The following is a 16,504-nucleotide window of genomic DNA, read 5'->3' as shown; positions in this document are numbered from 1 at the left end:
TGCAAAACGATCCACAGCAGTTTCATGCAGCAACTTAGTAAGATTAAGGTGATTAATGAATCAACTAAACTCATACAATTAATTGCAATTTGCTTAATTGGGTCATACCTAGCTATAGATTTTGGGAGGCCCTGGACAGGCAGGGGGTGGGGGCCACCAGCCCTCTCCAGTGCCTCTCCTCCCTGCAGCAGCTAGGTTATAAATGCCCTCGTCTCCTTTACTGGTTTACCCAGTGGCAATGGCACCAAAATGGGCTGGGAGCCATTTCTGTACCCTAAGATAAAGAGCAACTTAGAAACGCTTTAAAGAATTAACTCACAATACAGCAGTCTCTCCGCTGTTTCTGGGTAAGCGTACAAGTGTGCGCAGGCAGGAGATTGGCATGTTTAACAGCACTTCCACTTGAGGGACTCAAGGGGCACTGAGGGCATCCACCAAGGCAGGCATCAGCCCTGGTGGGCTGTGCCAGGGCACATTGGCACTATCCAATGTCCCAGTATGCTTGGTGCTGATGCTAAGGCAGAACTGAATGACTAAACCTGCCAGTTCATAAAATGCTTTGTGGATTAAGAATACTTGCAGTGCACTTTATGGGCCTGAGAAGCTCTCAAAGTCCCTTACAAAAAATGCTCACAAAATAAACACTAAAGTACCTTATTAGAGCCAGGATCATTTAGGTGGCATTTCCTGCCCTCCTTCTTGGTCTTTTCAGGTGTTGCCTTTTGAGGGTTGCCATACTTCAAAAAGTAAAATTCCTGACACACACAAACTTGTTTAGCTTTTTTTAGGAAGACCCCAAAAATATTGAGCTATTTTTAGGAACAAACCTGCCCCCCAAATAGTGAGCTGTTCCCGCTGCTTTTCCTATCAAGTTGCCATACATCTGGGTTCTCCCTGGCAAAATTCCCCCGATGCCATTTTTACACCCAAGAACCAGGACATGTCAGAAATTTCCCTGATGTACGGCAAGCCTATGCATTTTACCCTCTGCCTACCTAGCATCAGAGCCCACTGAAGTCATCTTTTAATGTTTAATGTTTTGTTATGTTTTTACTTATTTTGGAAGCTGACCAGAGTTGCAGGGGCAACCCAGTCAGATGGGCAGGGTACAAATAACAAAAATATTATTTATTATTATCTGAGGTAAAGGAGGCACGTCTTTCCCTGAGTCTTCCCACTCATGTCCTCTGAGGCAAGGTAGTGGGGCTGAATACTGTAGTTGGATCTCACTTAGCCCATAGAGGAGGCAAATCGTCCCTTGTGCTTTAAGCCAGGGGTCTGCAACCTTTAAGACAAAAAGAGCCACTTGGACCCGTTTCCGAAGGAAAAAAACACACCTGGGAGCCGCAAAACCATTGTGACATTTAAAGCATGCGCGCCACTGCCCTCTGATCTGACAGCGGGCGGGAAGGTGATGTTGGGACGGTGCGTGACTAACGCACGCACCGCCCCATGCGACATCACAGCCAGTACAGCGCCCGCCACAGTGGGGAGTGTCGGAGCGCACAATGTGCCTCCTCCCCTCGCTAGTATCCGCCCCGGAGCCGCGGCAAAGGTGTAAAAGAGCCACCTGCGGCTCCGGAGCCGCAGGTTGCAGACCCCTGCTTTAAGCAATAACAGGAATGTATACTAGAAGCTGGTAATCATTGACTCTGAAAAGATGGCGGTTCAGATATATGGCTTTAATAATAACTGAAAAGATATGATAGCAAAGTCATTAAATCATATATGATTTAGCTAAGATTCCTGAAGGCATCTCAGACTAGATGACCCTTGATACCTTCCAACTATACAACTGGATGATTTTATTATTCTAATAAGAAAGGATAAAACACTGGTACTAACTCTAGAATCAGAATACTTTGCATTAAGAGCGCCTACACGTTAAATGGTTCAAGAAGTTAGTGGCAGTACATATTGCAAAACACAGGCTTCGCTTGTTATGCATGTTTATTATCTTCCTTGGGAACTGTTTCATCTGTGAGTGGGCAGGTTTTGAAACTCACGTATTCCCACCCACAATCTCAGGGATCTAGGCAATATTCTGAAATGAAGTTAGGAACACGTCCTACCTTTTTTAAGAATATAAAGTTGAAAAGATTTGCAACTTAACAACTTGCTCCAAAGGGTTTTTTTATTGTCATTTTTGTAACAATAGCCGTTTTGCAGGGTGGGGAGGTAAAAGGACAAGAATGCCTCATTTTGCAGTCCCCGTGTCAGTAACAATTACATTATCACATTCAGCATTAAGTTGCATAATTCACTGCAAACCTATGTGGCAATAAGCAAAGCCATTGGTGGTTGTTATTTATTTCGTTACCTATGTTTTCCTCCGAGGAACTAAAAGAGATGAGCGTGATTAAGCTCTCCCCTGCTTTTGTCCTCTCAACAGTCCTGTGAAGCAGGTTAGGCTGGGCAGTAAGTAGCTGAAAGGGAGCTTCATCACTGAGTATTTGATTTTGGGTCCTGTCATTTCTAGTTTGACACTCTCAACACAAACGGTCTATAAATACCTGCCAGCCATAACAGGTAAAAAAAAGCTGCATATAAAAGGGGTTAGGATTTCACTGAACAAGAAAATCTGGGAACAAACGACAAGAAACTGTGTGTGTGAGCTTTCCAGAAGAATCTGCGTGGACACTGCCAGAAACTATATTGATCTTCTAGTACAAAAGTGTCTACTCAAAAATGAAACCTAGGTTAAATGCATATAAGATTTTTGCAGCCTACTCACAAGCAGATCCCATGTATTGCAGCCCAATACATGTCTACTCAAAAGCAGATCCTAGTGGGACTTGCTCCCAGGTAAGAGGGCACAGCTTTAGTCTCGTCCCCCCAAAAAGAAGCTCGCAAAGAAACCTACTATTGACAGCACACACCTAGTAGCCTGGGACCCACGTCTGTAGACCCTGCAGGCAGCCCCCTCCTACCTGCACCCGGGCAGGTAACTAAGAAGCAACCGTGAAAGCCCTCGAGGTCGCTGCTGCTTACCTCCCCCTGCGCCAGTCACCAGCACCACCCGCCCGTCAAACCTCAAGGGAGCGGACATGCTGCTTCTGCAACTCGAGAGACACTCCTCCCCAGCTGCACAGCTCAGAGGGTAAGCAGGGTAGAAGCCGGCCAAAGGGCAAGGGGAGAGCGCGTGCGCGACTTGGCTCGTTGCATTCTGGGAACTGTAGTTCGTTGGAGCAAGCAGCCACCACCTCCTCCGAGCCGCGCAGCTTAAATAAAGTACTAACGATCGCTTTCAATGGACCAGGATTTCCCCAAACTTAGGTCCCCATATGTTATTGTTGTTTTGGACTACAACTCCCATCATCCCCAGCTACCATGGCCAATGATCAGGGATGATGGGAATTGTAGTCAAAAATCCAAGTTTGGGAAACGCTGCATAAACCAGTGATGGCCCTCTAGCTGTTTTGGGACTACAGTTCCCATCATCCCTGACCACTGGTCCTGTTAGCTAGAGATGATGGGAGTTGTAGTCCAAAAAAGCTGGAAGCCAAGTTTGGCCATCACTGGCATAGACCCTCTGAAGGTGGAATCCAGACCTTCCCTTTAATGTTAAATGCAGAGGTGCTTGAGGACTTCCAAACAAAAGGTGGTAAAAGCAGAGAAGCCTTCCCATTTTTTAAGAATGAAAAATGTAAGTGGCGGGGCCGTTTTGAACCGGCAGCTGAGCTCTCACTTGCAGCCCAGGAGATATTTTTAATGGCAGCACCCATGTGAACCAAGAAATTTGATTCCTTGTTCATGGAACAAGGTGGTTCATGGAGGAGCAGAAGCGCACCTTCTGTCGTCCAGATGTTGTGGACTACAACTCCCATCATGCTTCACCATTAATTGTTCTGGCTGGGGCTGATGGAAGCTGTAGCCCAGAGGGCACCAGGTTGGGGAAAGCTGGAGTAGAAACTGGCAATGGGTGTATAAGTAATGGGAAGAGCAAAGGATGTGTAGGTTATGCTGTGGATAGAAATGTGTGTTGCATTTGTGCCTCACAGCACAATAGGGTACATGTCTACACCAAAGTAAGTCTCATTGAGTCCCATGGGACTTACTCATGGGTAAAAGGGACATGGGTGGCGCTGTGGTCTAAACCACTGAGCCTCTTGAGCTTGCTGATTGGAAGGTCGGTGGTTCGAATCCACACAACGGGGGTGAGCTCATGTTGCTCTGTCCCAGCTTCTGGCAACCTAGCAGTTCAGAAGCACGCCAGTGCAAGTAAATAAATAGGTACCACTGCAGCGGGATGGTAAATGGCATTTCAGTGCACTCTGGCATTTGTCACGGTCCAATGTTCGCCAGTAGCAGTTTGGTCATGCTGGCCACATGACCCGAAAAGCTGCCTGCGGACAAACGCCGGCTCCCTTGACCTGAAACGAGACGAGTGCAGCACCCCATGGTCACCTTCGACTGGACTTAGCCATCCAGGGGTCCTTTACCTTTACTTACTCTTGGTTAAGTGGGTTTAGAATTGCAGCATCAAACTCGAGTGCTGTTTTAGTTCTAGAGAAGGGAAGGCTTGGGAAAACACATTTATGAAAGAATACCAGCAGCATTCTGTTAATTTGTGCACATTTTCTGAGAAGGCAAAAAGTCTCCTGAACTGCAGCAGTCTTTTTTTTAAAATTAAACTTCCCAGATGCTTTCAGTTACAGTTGCAGTTTTTCAAGTTCACAGAGTTACTCAAACCACTGCAGATGTATTTTTCAAATGGAAACAGAAAAGGCATCTCTGATCTTGGCAACTCTGCTGGCTGGGTCATGGGACAATTTGTTCAGTTAAACAGACCTACAGGTGTTTGAAACTTTGGTTTGTCAGAGGATGTTAAAAGCTTGAGAAATGTGAGGTGCAAAGCTTGGTATGAGGCATGCTTTACTACGTACTTGTAGAATTGGAAGATGGGATTCATCCCTTCTCTTCGTAGCCAAGAAGTGCAAGACGCAGGATAAAAATAAAGACTCTCCAAAATCCATGACCAGACAATATTTGTTAAGACCAACGGAAATGTAACAAAACAGGGGGCAACTTTTAGTGTTCCTCTGTTCTCTTATTAGGCTGCATGGGAGAAAGGGAGAGAAGCTGGCTTGGCGTTAGAATATACATTTAGTCACAGAATGAGATAGTAGAGCATACTCCAATTAATTTCCATATGGAAATTTAGATGCATGCATATGGTTAAATGAACTACATAGTCCATATGTTAGTCATTAAGCTGTCTGGAGACTATTCAAGTTTCAGGTTACTGCTGGGACTAAAAGCCACCATCCGTTCGAAATACATTATTTCCCTCAACAAATTCTGGGCACTGTCGTTTGTTAAGGACGCTGCAGATTTTTCTTTATATACCGAAAAGCCCAACCCTAGCCTCCTACAAGGAAGGTTGTGCCATAATAAACCGGTTAATCTTTTAAGGTTACCGCAGCTGCTCCGGAAATTGTAAAAAAAAAAAGGGTAATACAGTACACTAGCCGCCCATCAGTGTTTTAAAAGCACCGCAATGGTCCTACTCTGTAACACTGCCTTGCAAAAAGTACTTTCAAATCTCGCGAGACTTGCTTTCTTGCGACAGAAGCCAGCGAGAGAAAAAGAGAGAGCGCACGCGCAGTTAACTCTTCGAAACTGATTTCTTCTGCCCAGCCAGCCAATGGGGGCGCTCCTCGCTCGGGCCGCGGGGCTTTCGAGGGCTCGGTCGGCGAGACAAGATGGCGTCGCTTAGCGCTGAGGCGTCTTCTCAAATGGGTAAGGCGCGGGGGCGGCAGGGCACGCTCTTTTTAGGCTTGGGAAACGCGACCTGCCCGGACGCAGCGTGACGGCGACGAGGAGGAAGGGAAATGACTGCGCCCGCCTCATGGGGACATGGAGGTGGGGGAGCCCTCTGCACATGGCCAGGAACGCTTTTGTAATTATTCCCAACCCAAAACCCCGCCTTTTTTCCGAGGCTGCAGTAATATAAATCTCAAAACCTTTTTAATGCCCAATTTGTCAACCTCAAAAAGCCACACAAGTAGCAACACACACTATGGAAACGTTTGAAAACTAATTAAATTTTAATAAAATAAATAAAATAAAACTACACAAGCGGATCTCTGCATTTTTCAAGGCCCGTAGTCCCAAACTTATATGTAATCCTGCAAAAAAGAGCTGCATATTCTCTGATAAGAATAATATATCAAGTCTGATTTCCTCCCCACTAGGGGGAGTATTGTATTGCTGACACAACTACAGTACACAATTTTGCACCCTCTCAGTGCTTTGCACCAACCTCAGGATTGCTTTATCTCTAGCATTTTAATAATTAGATAACCTGATTTATTATTGTAGAAAGGACTGGCTGCTGGCATGTTTTCAGTTTCTGAAAGAGAGAACATTGCTTCTTTAATTTCAAGGTTTTTTGGTTTGTTTGTTTTTAACGCATTAGAGAAAAAAGGGCCAGTTTAAAGGAGTGGATTCACTGAAGTATGTTTTACACCATCTCCAAGCACCATTCTAGAATTTCAATCTCTTCTGATTCAGATGAAACAGAACAGGGTGTCCTCCATATTGGTGACACCTCACTACGAAACACTGAGCAGTTTCACATAGCTGTTAAATAATATGTCAGCTTGCATGGAGCATTATTATTATTTATACTCTGCCCCACTCTGGGTGGCTCCCAGCAGATTAAAAACAGAAGAAAACATCAAACATTAAAAACTTTCCTAAACAGGGCTGCCTTCAGGTAACTTGCATGGCACCAAACAATGATGCCCTCATAACTACTTTTTGAAAGCCACCCTGCAGGTAATGGTGAAACTACTGAAGTACAGTGTCCCCAACTCTGATCTCCCTGGGCTGTTCCAGAAGAATACCATTGGCAACCATATCAAAAGTCACTGAGAGGTTGAGAAAAATAAGTAGGTATAGATGGCTCGACCTAACTGCACTGTCCTGCTTTGAATCAGCAATTTTGTCCCTAAAGTGCATCACAAATTTGTCACAGCAGGCTGCTCAGGGTGTCAGAGCAGTTCTCTTGGCCAAATAACAACAGCCCATTTGCTACTTGGAAGCTCTGCTGGACAGCTACCTGTAGTTGCAGTGGTGACCACTGGTGGAGGAAAAGGGGGCGGGGAGAGCACACCGCCCCTGGCAGCACGATCCCGGTGGGGTGCAATCACGGCTGCCCCGCTCACGCTGGGCACCACGCCCCTGCAGGCGGCACGCCACCCCCAGGATGCATGCCGCGCCCCTGTGGGCAGTGTGCCACACCCCCAGGATACACACCAGCCACGCCCCTACCTGTTCTCTCTCCCCCCCCCCCGGTGCCAGAGCTTGACGCTCCGCCACTGGTGGTGGCACCAAAGGCACTCAGTAGCAATTGTGTCAATGACTCTGTGCAGCCCACCATTTCAGTGTGACAAGAGTGCCAGCCAACTGCTTAGCATCTTCAGTCTTTCATAATAATGTATGAGGGTTCAAACTATGTAGGGGTGCAGGGATGTGTATTCTAGCCCCACCCCAACATTCCCAACTCCTCCTCCTTCTGCCTTTTTTCATTCAGCATAAAGGTATGCAGGAAGATTTGAACTGGAACCCAGATTGTGCAGGGTTCCCAGTTGCAGAGAGTATTAGGATCACATTCAATTGAACACCGTTATAATTCCCCTTTGAACCATTGCACAGAATATGTGAAGGGTCAGCAAAGAACCCAGTATACAGGGGATATTGGGGTAGGGCTTTAAACCCACACAGATTCTTCCAAATGCCTGCAGAGCACTTTTCTCCACTAGGCACCAGAGCCTAATTTAGGAAGAGATGTAGTAATTGTATCCACATCCCTCATTTGTATAAAGGACAGTGATGGAACTCATGCATGCGAAATCATAGCTAGTAGAACAGGCTTCCATCGGACTTCCGGGGTTGGCGCGATCTGAAAATGGCGGATTCCCTCCGAGCTCCGGAGGGAATCGGCTCAGCGGAGGATGGGTCTTTGCCGTGCCGGCGACGCGGGGACCCTTAGAAACCGCAGGCGCGGATGCCTGCGGACTGAAGACTCGGTGGGTGCCTTAAACGCCCCCCCCTAATTCACGAAGAGCCTTTTTAAAGGCTGCGGAGAGGATACGGGGGGTGGCGCGGCACTGAGAGTCGATCGCTACCTCCGCCGAGTGAAGCCGCGAGCCATGACTGGAGAGCGCTGACTTCCTTCCTTGAAATTCGGACTGAAAAATAACCCGTGAGTAAAATGGAATTGGATTTTTAGAAACTTTTCCTGTGAATTTGAGACGACCGGGGGGTGTGCTAAAAGGAAGTCCGCACCCCCCCTTTGCAGACGATTTAGAGCAACGACATAAGAACTAAGCTGGAGAGTCCACCCTATAAGGGGTGAGTTAAAAAAGACAGTAACTTCCAAGATTTCGTAAAAAAAAAAGAAAGAAATTTTGAGCAGGAGAGTGGAGTTTCGGAAGTTTCCTTTTTCTGTTGTAAACAACCCCCCTCCCGGGCCCGGGAGCGTCCTGTTTTGGAGCTTGTGTAAGAGGAGCAGAGTTTGACAGCTGTCAAAGCTGTCAAACGGGCAATTTAGAGTGGAAAAACCCTTACTTAAGATCCCTCTGGATTAAAATGAGTTACAATTGAATAAAAGGTTGGAAACAAAGTAATAACAATAAGTTTGAGGATTGTTGGAGAAAAGAACACCAAGTAACCAGATTCCCTCTAGGGGGAATTCTGTGGAATTACAATGGCTGTGGATGGAAAAATACTAGTAGAAATCGAAAGAATGTCCCAGCTGGTGGGAATCTTACAAGAGCAGACTTTTGTTATGAGTAAACAACTTGGGACCTTGACTGTTGGAACAAACAGCTCTGCTGAATGTAGTGAGGACCTGAATGAGAAAGAATCCACAGCTGAATCCGAAATGATAACTAAAAAAGGGGAAGAGACTAAACAAGAAAAAGAGAAAGTAAAGTTGGAAAGTACCAACCAGGAACTGACACCTATGGAATATAAGCAAGGAGACTTTTGGACTAAGTTTACCAAGATGCAAAAGACGAAAGTGGAGGCCCCGGGAATTCATGAAATGCAGGTCTTTAAAATAAAGAAATATAATTGGGGCCTCCACACTGACTTTGACTTTGAATATGATCTTGAAGATCCAGGCCTTGTGGAAATTCTTCAGCAGTTGTTTCCAAAAACACGTATGGGAGGAGATTACAGGTTGATTTTGACAGAACTTTTTCGAGATTTGATGACCGACATAAAAGACTACCAACAAGACCGGCGGAGAGGGACTGAAAGAGACTTGAGAGCCTCGGACGTGTGGGACCCAGGCTAAGAATTGACATTTTGGACATGTATTGGGAAGGGGCGCAAATCGGGGATGGGAGGGAGGGAAGAATGTAATTAACAACACTCAAGATTGTGGGGTTTAGTTAATATGACATTTATCCAAGATAAATTGGGAAATCGATGGAAGGGAACCGGGGTCCAACTTAGATTTTGTTTTCTTTTTTACATAAGGATTAATATTATGATGTATAAGAGGAGAAATGCCAATTTGCTGACATAAATTTGGGAATAGGGATGCAAGGGAGGGGGTGGGGGGAAGTCAGGGAGTAAGGTTAGGAAAATAAGACTTTCTGAAATTATACATGTTTTTTGTCTTTCTTGTTCGTTTTTTGTGTCTGTATTTGTCTATATAAAATGTGAAAAACCAATAAAAATTCTTTAAAAAAAAGAAAAAAAGAACAGGCTTCCATCAGCTGTGTTTGGTTACTTAGTAGTGAGGAAAACATTGCAGGTGCTCTGAGATACGCCTTTCCCGCCTGCCCTCAGACTCAAGCTACAACATAAAAAATGATTTTGGAAGCTACATAAACACTAAAGACCTTTGACTACTGTGTTGTATGTGCTAACTTCAGACAATCATGCTTGCTTCAGCGTTTTTCATCCCAGAGAAGCAATCTTTATTTTCCCACATCTTTGATTTTAGCACATGCCCCTGGAAAAAAGAGACAAAATTTTCATTGAATTCTGAAACCCTTTTAGGTTTCATGCCTCAACGCTAATGTCCCCCATGAATAAATCAAAGCTTGTACCTGTACAAGTTGTCTTTTAATGCAGAGCAATGGCATACTCTTATACATTGGGTTGCACAAAAAAGGCATCTTCTGCCAGGTAAAAGACAAGTTACCACTATTGATAACAAACTGAAAAGTGTATCTTGATGAAGGAGCTGTACTTATCCTAAATTCAGTTTCCTGTCTGAAATACCTTGCATAAGGAGGGAAAGTTCCTCCCTTTGTTTTAACAGCTATTTTTATGTTCCCCCAGTTTGCAATATATTTTCTGAAATGCCTGCACTGGAAGTAGTGTCTGTAACAACTGTGGTGTATCACTAATTCAGTAGTGTCCCTATAGATTAACTATAAACATGTTATTTCCTTTGCTTCTTTGCTTCAAAAGCAGTGAAGTCAACCTCTTTTCAGATACATGCAGTTGATCATCTGTCAGCAGTGGTATCTGAAAAGCTGCTTCCTGGATTTGATGGCAAGCAACTGCATATTGTGCAACACACAGTGGGAAGTTCTAAAGAACAAATTGGCAAAGGTAAGCATTTGAGAAGCACTTAACTTTCCACTTTCATAGGAGAGGTCTGCTGCCTTGTTTTCTTGCAAGAACCAAGCTTTGCATTTGTAATGCATGCATTTGTTGAACTAGTTGTGCCTAAGGCACCAGGTCTGGCAAGCTACTGATTCCACTAGTTAGGTTGTGCCCAAGGCACCAGTGTCTCATTGTGCTAATGTACTGGTTTCACTAGTTAGGTTGGCCACAAATAATGTAACAAACAATTGTTGCAACAAGTTCTGTATGTGGCTTGCTACTATTAGAGATACAAAACAGTAGTCTGAATTATAGAGAACTCTTAGCAATCTGCTTCTATGTATGTCTACTCAATTCAATGGGGCTTACTCTCAGGACTGCAGCTTAACTTAAAATGGTAGAAATTTACAGCCATAGGGGGACGAATGTGGATCATTTAGTCATTGAGCGAATTAATCTGTAGAATTTATCCAGTATGTTAAAACTACCAACATAATTATTGGTGAGAGGAGAGAACATTGGATGAAGTCACTGAGCTGTATTTGTAGTTGCTATTCAGAGATGGAGTTTCCATATTCAGACAGAATATGACAATTCCAGATAAATATTGACAGTTGCTCAGATAAATATTGACAGCAGTTTAGTTCTCCACTAGTTGGATCCATTGGGTCTGCCCTGTAGAAAAGCCTCATCTTTTAATATGTAACTGATGGAAGTAGTTGAGTACATATGTGAAATGAAGTGGAATCAGGCTGCTGAACATATGGCTAAAAATTATTCTTTATTTTAATGAGTTCAGTTGTTATTCTGTTTTTCAATTGAAATTGAGAATACCTAAAGATAAAAGTATTAAAGTGCTCATGTGGGGACACACGGGGAGAAATAACTTACACTGAATGTAGAATTTAAGGACAATTTTTTTCCCTGTGGCAAAAGATAATGCAGTAATCAATAAATGGTTTCTATTCACATCTTGTGAGGGAACACCAAATCTATACTAGTGATGAAAAAAGCAAACAGAAGAAACGGGGGGGAAATTACTGTGTTCTTGCTGACACTAACAGAAAATGATACTGGCTTCTCCTCCATTTTGAGCTTATTCCAGTCAATAGCACTTAGCAATAAAGGATACTCCATTTTAAAATTTGCCATGAGCGTAGTGTTTTGTGCCTAGCAAGTGTTGGTGTATTTCTTTTCCCTCCCCTCTTCCAGTAACTCAACATTATTCCAAATTGTTTCGTTTTCCTGTTTTCATTTCCATATTTCCCTTATTTATCCCTCACTTTTTTCCCTCTTCCCATCTCCATTTTACATACTATGTTATTTATGTTATTGCTCAAGATGGCCATCCATGTAATGACCTGGTAAGAATAATAAATCAAGCAATGCTCTTTCCACTGACAAGATATCATAGCCCCTGTGGTTTTTACAGTAATGTTTTTTTGGTGGAGACTGAACCAGATCTCACTGGCGCATTGATCTTGGAACATCCACATCTTGCTCGATAGCCACTTCCTTAGATGGTATTGTCTTCCATTCTCCAGCCACTGCTTCCTGTAGCTCACCTTTATTTCTATAAATGTTTATATTCAGCAGTATCAGGATTTGTGAGTGGCTTTTTGGTGGTAGCAAAGAGAGGCATTCTATCAATGTGAACCAGACAGAACTGGAAGCTCAGCAATAGTGTACAGTATTTTAGTCACTTGGAACCTTCCTGTGGTTGAACTAAGAGCCATTCAGCATCTGTTTCATCACTCAGATGTTGAAGCTTTACCACTGGTTTCCTTTCAAATTTATTTTCACTATTAGCCCCGATAGCTTTCATCAGTTTGCCTTTCACTGAAATTTTTTCAAGAGTTTTATTCGTGTCTCTGGAGAATGAGTTTGCCCTTGGTTTGGGGGCTAAACTGTGATGAGTGCCGTTTATATCTAATGCAGGTAGTCAGATAGTTCAGGAGCTCAACCCTCCAGCCTGGAATCCTATACTGTCCCCATTCTTCACCCTCACATTCCTATAGAACCCACAATTTTCCTGACCATCCAGTTTTAATAGAAAATTCCTTGAGTGCATATTTAAAACACTTTTTCATCCCCATATCCAATGGCACCATAGTAGTGCATTTTAATTATTAATTTTATGCTTTAATTCAGCAATTTTTGAAGGCAGCCTGCCACTTTACAGATGAGTTTTATTTTGTTATTTCTTTGAGGAGCTCTGCAGCAACTGTCATCTCCCTTTTTTGCACTTTTGATTGCTTTGGCCACCATTTTATTGGCCTATGAGATTTATTTCCCATCAGCTGAAACAGAGGTACCAACTGCCATACAGTTTGCTGTTAATTCATGTCCATTAGCTAGTTGTCCTATGTTCAGCATACACTTCCTGAGGCTGCTTCTTTTATTAAGGAGGGATGATAAAAGCCAATGTGGTGGGCAGTTTTTCTGCTATGGGAGAAAACACTTATGCTTCCATCTTTCTTTGTGTGTGCACACCCCTTTTGCCTATCATGTAATGATTACAGTATTAAAAAAAATTAAAAAGTGATGAATGTTATAGGACACTGATTCATTATATTCTTGCAAGAAGGGGAGAAAACAGCCTTAGAAATAGTTGGTGTGCATAAATAAAGAATCAAGAGCAATAGGTAGACAAATGTAGAAATGTTCAGTAATTTATTCCATAGATTTCTTTTTCCACTAGATGATGCTTTGTATAGCCACTCTGTACCACTTCTGATATTCCAATATGACATTTTGCCAGCTAAAATGCAATTATAACACATTCAGAAACATGTTTGCTCAAAAATAAGTCCCACTGAGTTAAATGGGTCACCCCTAGTTAAGGTATGTACAGGATTGCAGCATTAGAATATTATGTGCCACCTGTGTAACAGAAGTATTATACATTATCCAGGGTTTGATAGCACTCATATTTATAGTACAGTCGTACCTTGGGTTGAATATGCTTCAGGTTGAGCGTTTTTGGGTTGTGCTCCGCGGCGACCAGGACGTAACGGAACGCGTTACTTCTGGGTTTCGCAGCATGCGCAGACGCTCAAAATGGCGTCATGCACGGAAGCGGCAAATCGTGAGCCGCATACACGCAGGCACGGGTTGCGTTCGCTTCAGGATGCGAACGGGGCTCCAAAACGGATCCCATTTGCATCCTGAGGTACCACTGTATCTATTTTCTTAGGCATTCTCCATGCTTTGAATTATACCCATCTCAATCTAAATGTAGTGGTGTTAAGGGCAGCTAAATAAGTCTTAATAGAATGATCTCAAACTCTGCTAATGAGTGGTAAAACTTAAGGGAAATCAAGTTTCTTCCCGCAGCAATAAAACATATATTTTGCAATACCTTAGGGAAAGTAACTACCCATAATTGAAATGGCATGTACAAAAATTATTAGAGACTTGTCAAGAAGTAACAAAACATGGCTTGGATTTAATTAAGTAGTGCATATCCATTTTTTGATTCGTTATGCCATAGAAAATCAGGCACAGCATTTATAATGAATATATTCTTTTAGTAACAATTCTTTTAAAAACTTGGCAATCAGCAAAGACTTGTGTGACATACAAAAAACTACATTTTCAGCAAATTCCTTTGGATAGTCCTATTTTCACCTCAATATTGTTTTTTAAAGAAATCTTATACAAGCTGCTCCAGTTATAAGATGCATTTCACCATATTTGCTATACATTTATTCTAGGTTCTACACAGTGACTTCTGTTTCAGAGGCTATGTACACAATATCGTTCAGAATTTGGTGCTGGTACTTATGGTTTGCAGATTCACAATACCACCCATTTATATATATATATAAAATAGTTACTGTATTTTGTCACCCCACGCTATAGATTCTCATGTGCTCACATACACAAAATGTTGACTTGTGCATGCAGAGTGCCTCATTTTATTTGAGGAACTTGATCTGGAACTACCTTCTTCTACAGAAATGAGAAAAGGCATATGCAGACTGAACTCCATGTGCCCACTGTGGGATTGGAGTATTTAGGACAATTTCTATTTAAAAGCAAGCCCCTTAACGATGACAGTAATTTTGGATTAAGCTAATTTTTGGTTTGTGTGAGGGTATTGTTAGCAGAATGGCAAAATGTATATGGGTGCTTCATTTAACCACACACTACTAATGTATAGTTTTCCTGGCCACACTTTATTACTGTAGCCAACTAAGAATAGCAATACATCAATCAAATCCAGACCATTCAGCTGATAAAGCACACAAAATTATGGTACTATAGATTAACAATCCAAAGCCTTTAATGATATGATTAAGGGTAGGGTCATATGGAAACAGCCTTTGAGAATTCCCTCAAGAGTACATGCCACGAGGTTTAGAGGTGGGATGTACTGGTCTTCCATGGAAGTATGTTATGTGAAACCATGCCAATACATGTGAAGCATATGCAGATGCAGTAACCACAGGACAACAGCTTGATGAACTACTACTGTCATTATGGGAACAGGGACTACCATGTACAGATGCCAGTTTATGCCAATGAAGTATTTCCAGATGCATCTGGCGGCAGCCCTGCACATTTCAAAGGCAATTGTGTGGTCTCTTACTGTCTTATATGAGAACCAGCCCTGCGAAGCAGAACTATTTTAACAGTATAACTAAGACCATGTGACCTAAGCATTTATGTATAGCATATATGGATCTAGATTAAGTAGCATAGGTTCTATTAAATCTAACTCCAGTTATCATATATGTGCCATAGTCATGATTTGTGTATATAAAAAAATATTGATCCTTTGTAGGATTATAAATACTCTTCTACATGTAGAAATATGCATTTTGATTCTGATTATCTTGTACACTTTTCCTGTCTATTTTACAAAAGCTCTGTTTCACGAGTAATCCCGTTTCATGGCTTTATTGCTCCACGTTTTAAAGCAAAGTACTGCAAAAAGAAAGAATAGCAATAGATGACTCCAAATAAATGGGTCAATTTGATGAAGAAATTTCTAAATATTTAGCATTTGTTTTGGTATTCAATTTTGCCATTACCACACACAGTTTTTCTAGCCCTCCTTCATTGATTCCAGACCATCAGTAGTCCTCAGCCTATGAATATACACCACCGATGCAGTAACTTATATATTCCCTTCATCTAACATTTTGTTGACACCATCACAGAGTCTCTGAAGGTGAGACTTGTAAGATCCAAATGGATTGTACAAAGCAGCCAAAAATTCACAATCTGAGAAGTGATCAAACACGTGGTTGACTCGTCCATGAGATTTCGCAGTTAGGTGACGTTGAATGATTTCATGAAGCAGGTCTCTGCATTCATTCAAGAGTTTTGACAAAAACTTTCTGTCAAAGGTATAATCCACTTGATGGAAGCTCACCACAGTTTTGGCCAACTGGTGAACTTTCTTCTTGAATTTCTCCATAAGGATGATCTCTTCTTCATTAAACTGGTTATTCCGGTAGAGGATTGCTAACTTGATTACAGTCTTAATGAGATTTTTAATGATCTTCTCCGCTTCCTTTTTGCTTTGTGTGTATTGCCTTGTCACTCTGTAAAGTTCATCCAACACATCACTGCTAGTGTCATCTATCAAAGCATTTGCTATGGATTTAGATGCCATTTTGCCAAGGATTTTCTTCTGGGCCTGGATGGCCAAACCTTTGGAATTGAAGACATCTGTTGCCACTGGAAGAAAAGGAGTAGATGTTAGTACCTTCAGACCATCTGATGCAATCCATTGAATGTGAAAGCATTTTAAAGCACTGTGTGAGGGGGAAATAACTAAAGTTTCCCACTACATATACTTCCTGTATTAAAATGCTGATTAATTTCCTTGTGTAACAATTAAAAGAACTAAAACCTTTATACTACTTAGGAGGGTATATTTTTTATATTTAAGTACTGATGTTGGTATTACTAT

General features: G+C 42.4%; 2 protein-coding genes and 1 long non-coding RNA gene across 5 annotated transcripts in view; 1 reads left to right on the top strand and 2 right to left on the bottom strand.

The window, feature by feature from the left end:
* The window catches only part of HSD17B4 (hydroxysteroid 17-beta dehydrogenase 4), a 72,793-nt gene extending 69,649 nt beyond the window's left edge, over positions 1 to 3,144 (bottom strand). Inside the window, exon 1 of the mRNA XM_082191576.1 lies at positions 2,992 to 3,144. Within this exon, the coding sequence (XP_082047702.1) occupies positions 2,992 to 3,049 (58 nt within the window). The 5' untranslated portion in view covers positions 3,050 to 3,144. The remainder of the gene's footprint in view (positions 1 to 2,991) is intronic.
* A 431-nt stretch (positions 3,145 to 3,575) lies between these two features.
* Positions 3,576 to 5,299, top strand: LOC309514596. Its single transcript, XR_014212080.1, has 2 exons — positions 3,576 to 3,646; positions 4,674 to 5,299. It is a non-coding gene; the product is annotated as an uncharacterized lncRNA (long non-coding RNA).
* A 7,935-nt stretch (positions 5,300 to 13,234) lies between these two features.
* The window catches only part of TNFAIP8 (TNF alpha induced protein 8), a 48,387-nt gene continuing 45,117 nt past the window's right edge, over positions 13,235 to 16,504 (bottom strand). For all 3 annotated transcript variants that reach the window (XM_082191668.1, XM_082191669.1, XM_082191667.1), the window contains exon 2: positions 13,235 to 16,269. In XM_082191668.1, coding sequence (XP_082047794.1) covers positions 15,704 to 16,269 — 566 coding nt within the window. In that variant the 3' untranslated portion in view covers positions 13,235 to 15,703. The remainder of the gene's footprint in view (positions 16,270 to 16,504) is intronic.

Source organism: Podarcis vaucheri (genome assembly GCF_965113315.1).
Source record: "Podarcis vaucheri genome assembly, chromosome: 11".
Taxonomy (NCBI): Eukaryota; Metazoa; Chordata; class Lepidosauria; order Squamata; family Lacertidae; genus Podarcis; species Podarcis vaucheri.
This window is presented reverse-complemented; position numbering and strand designations above follow the sequence as displayed.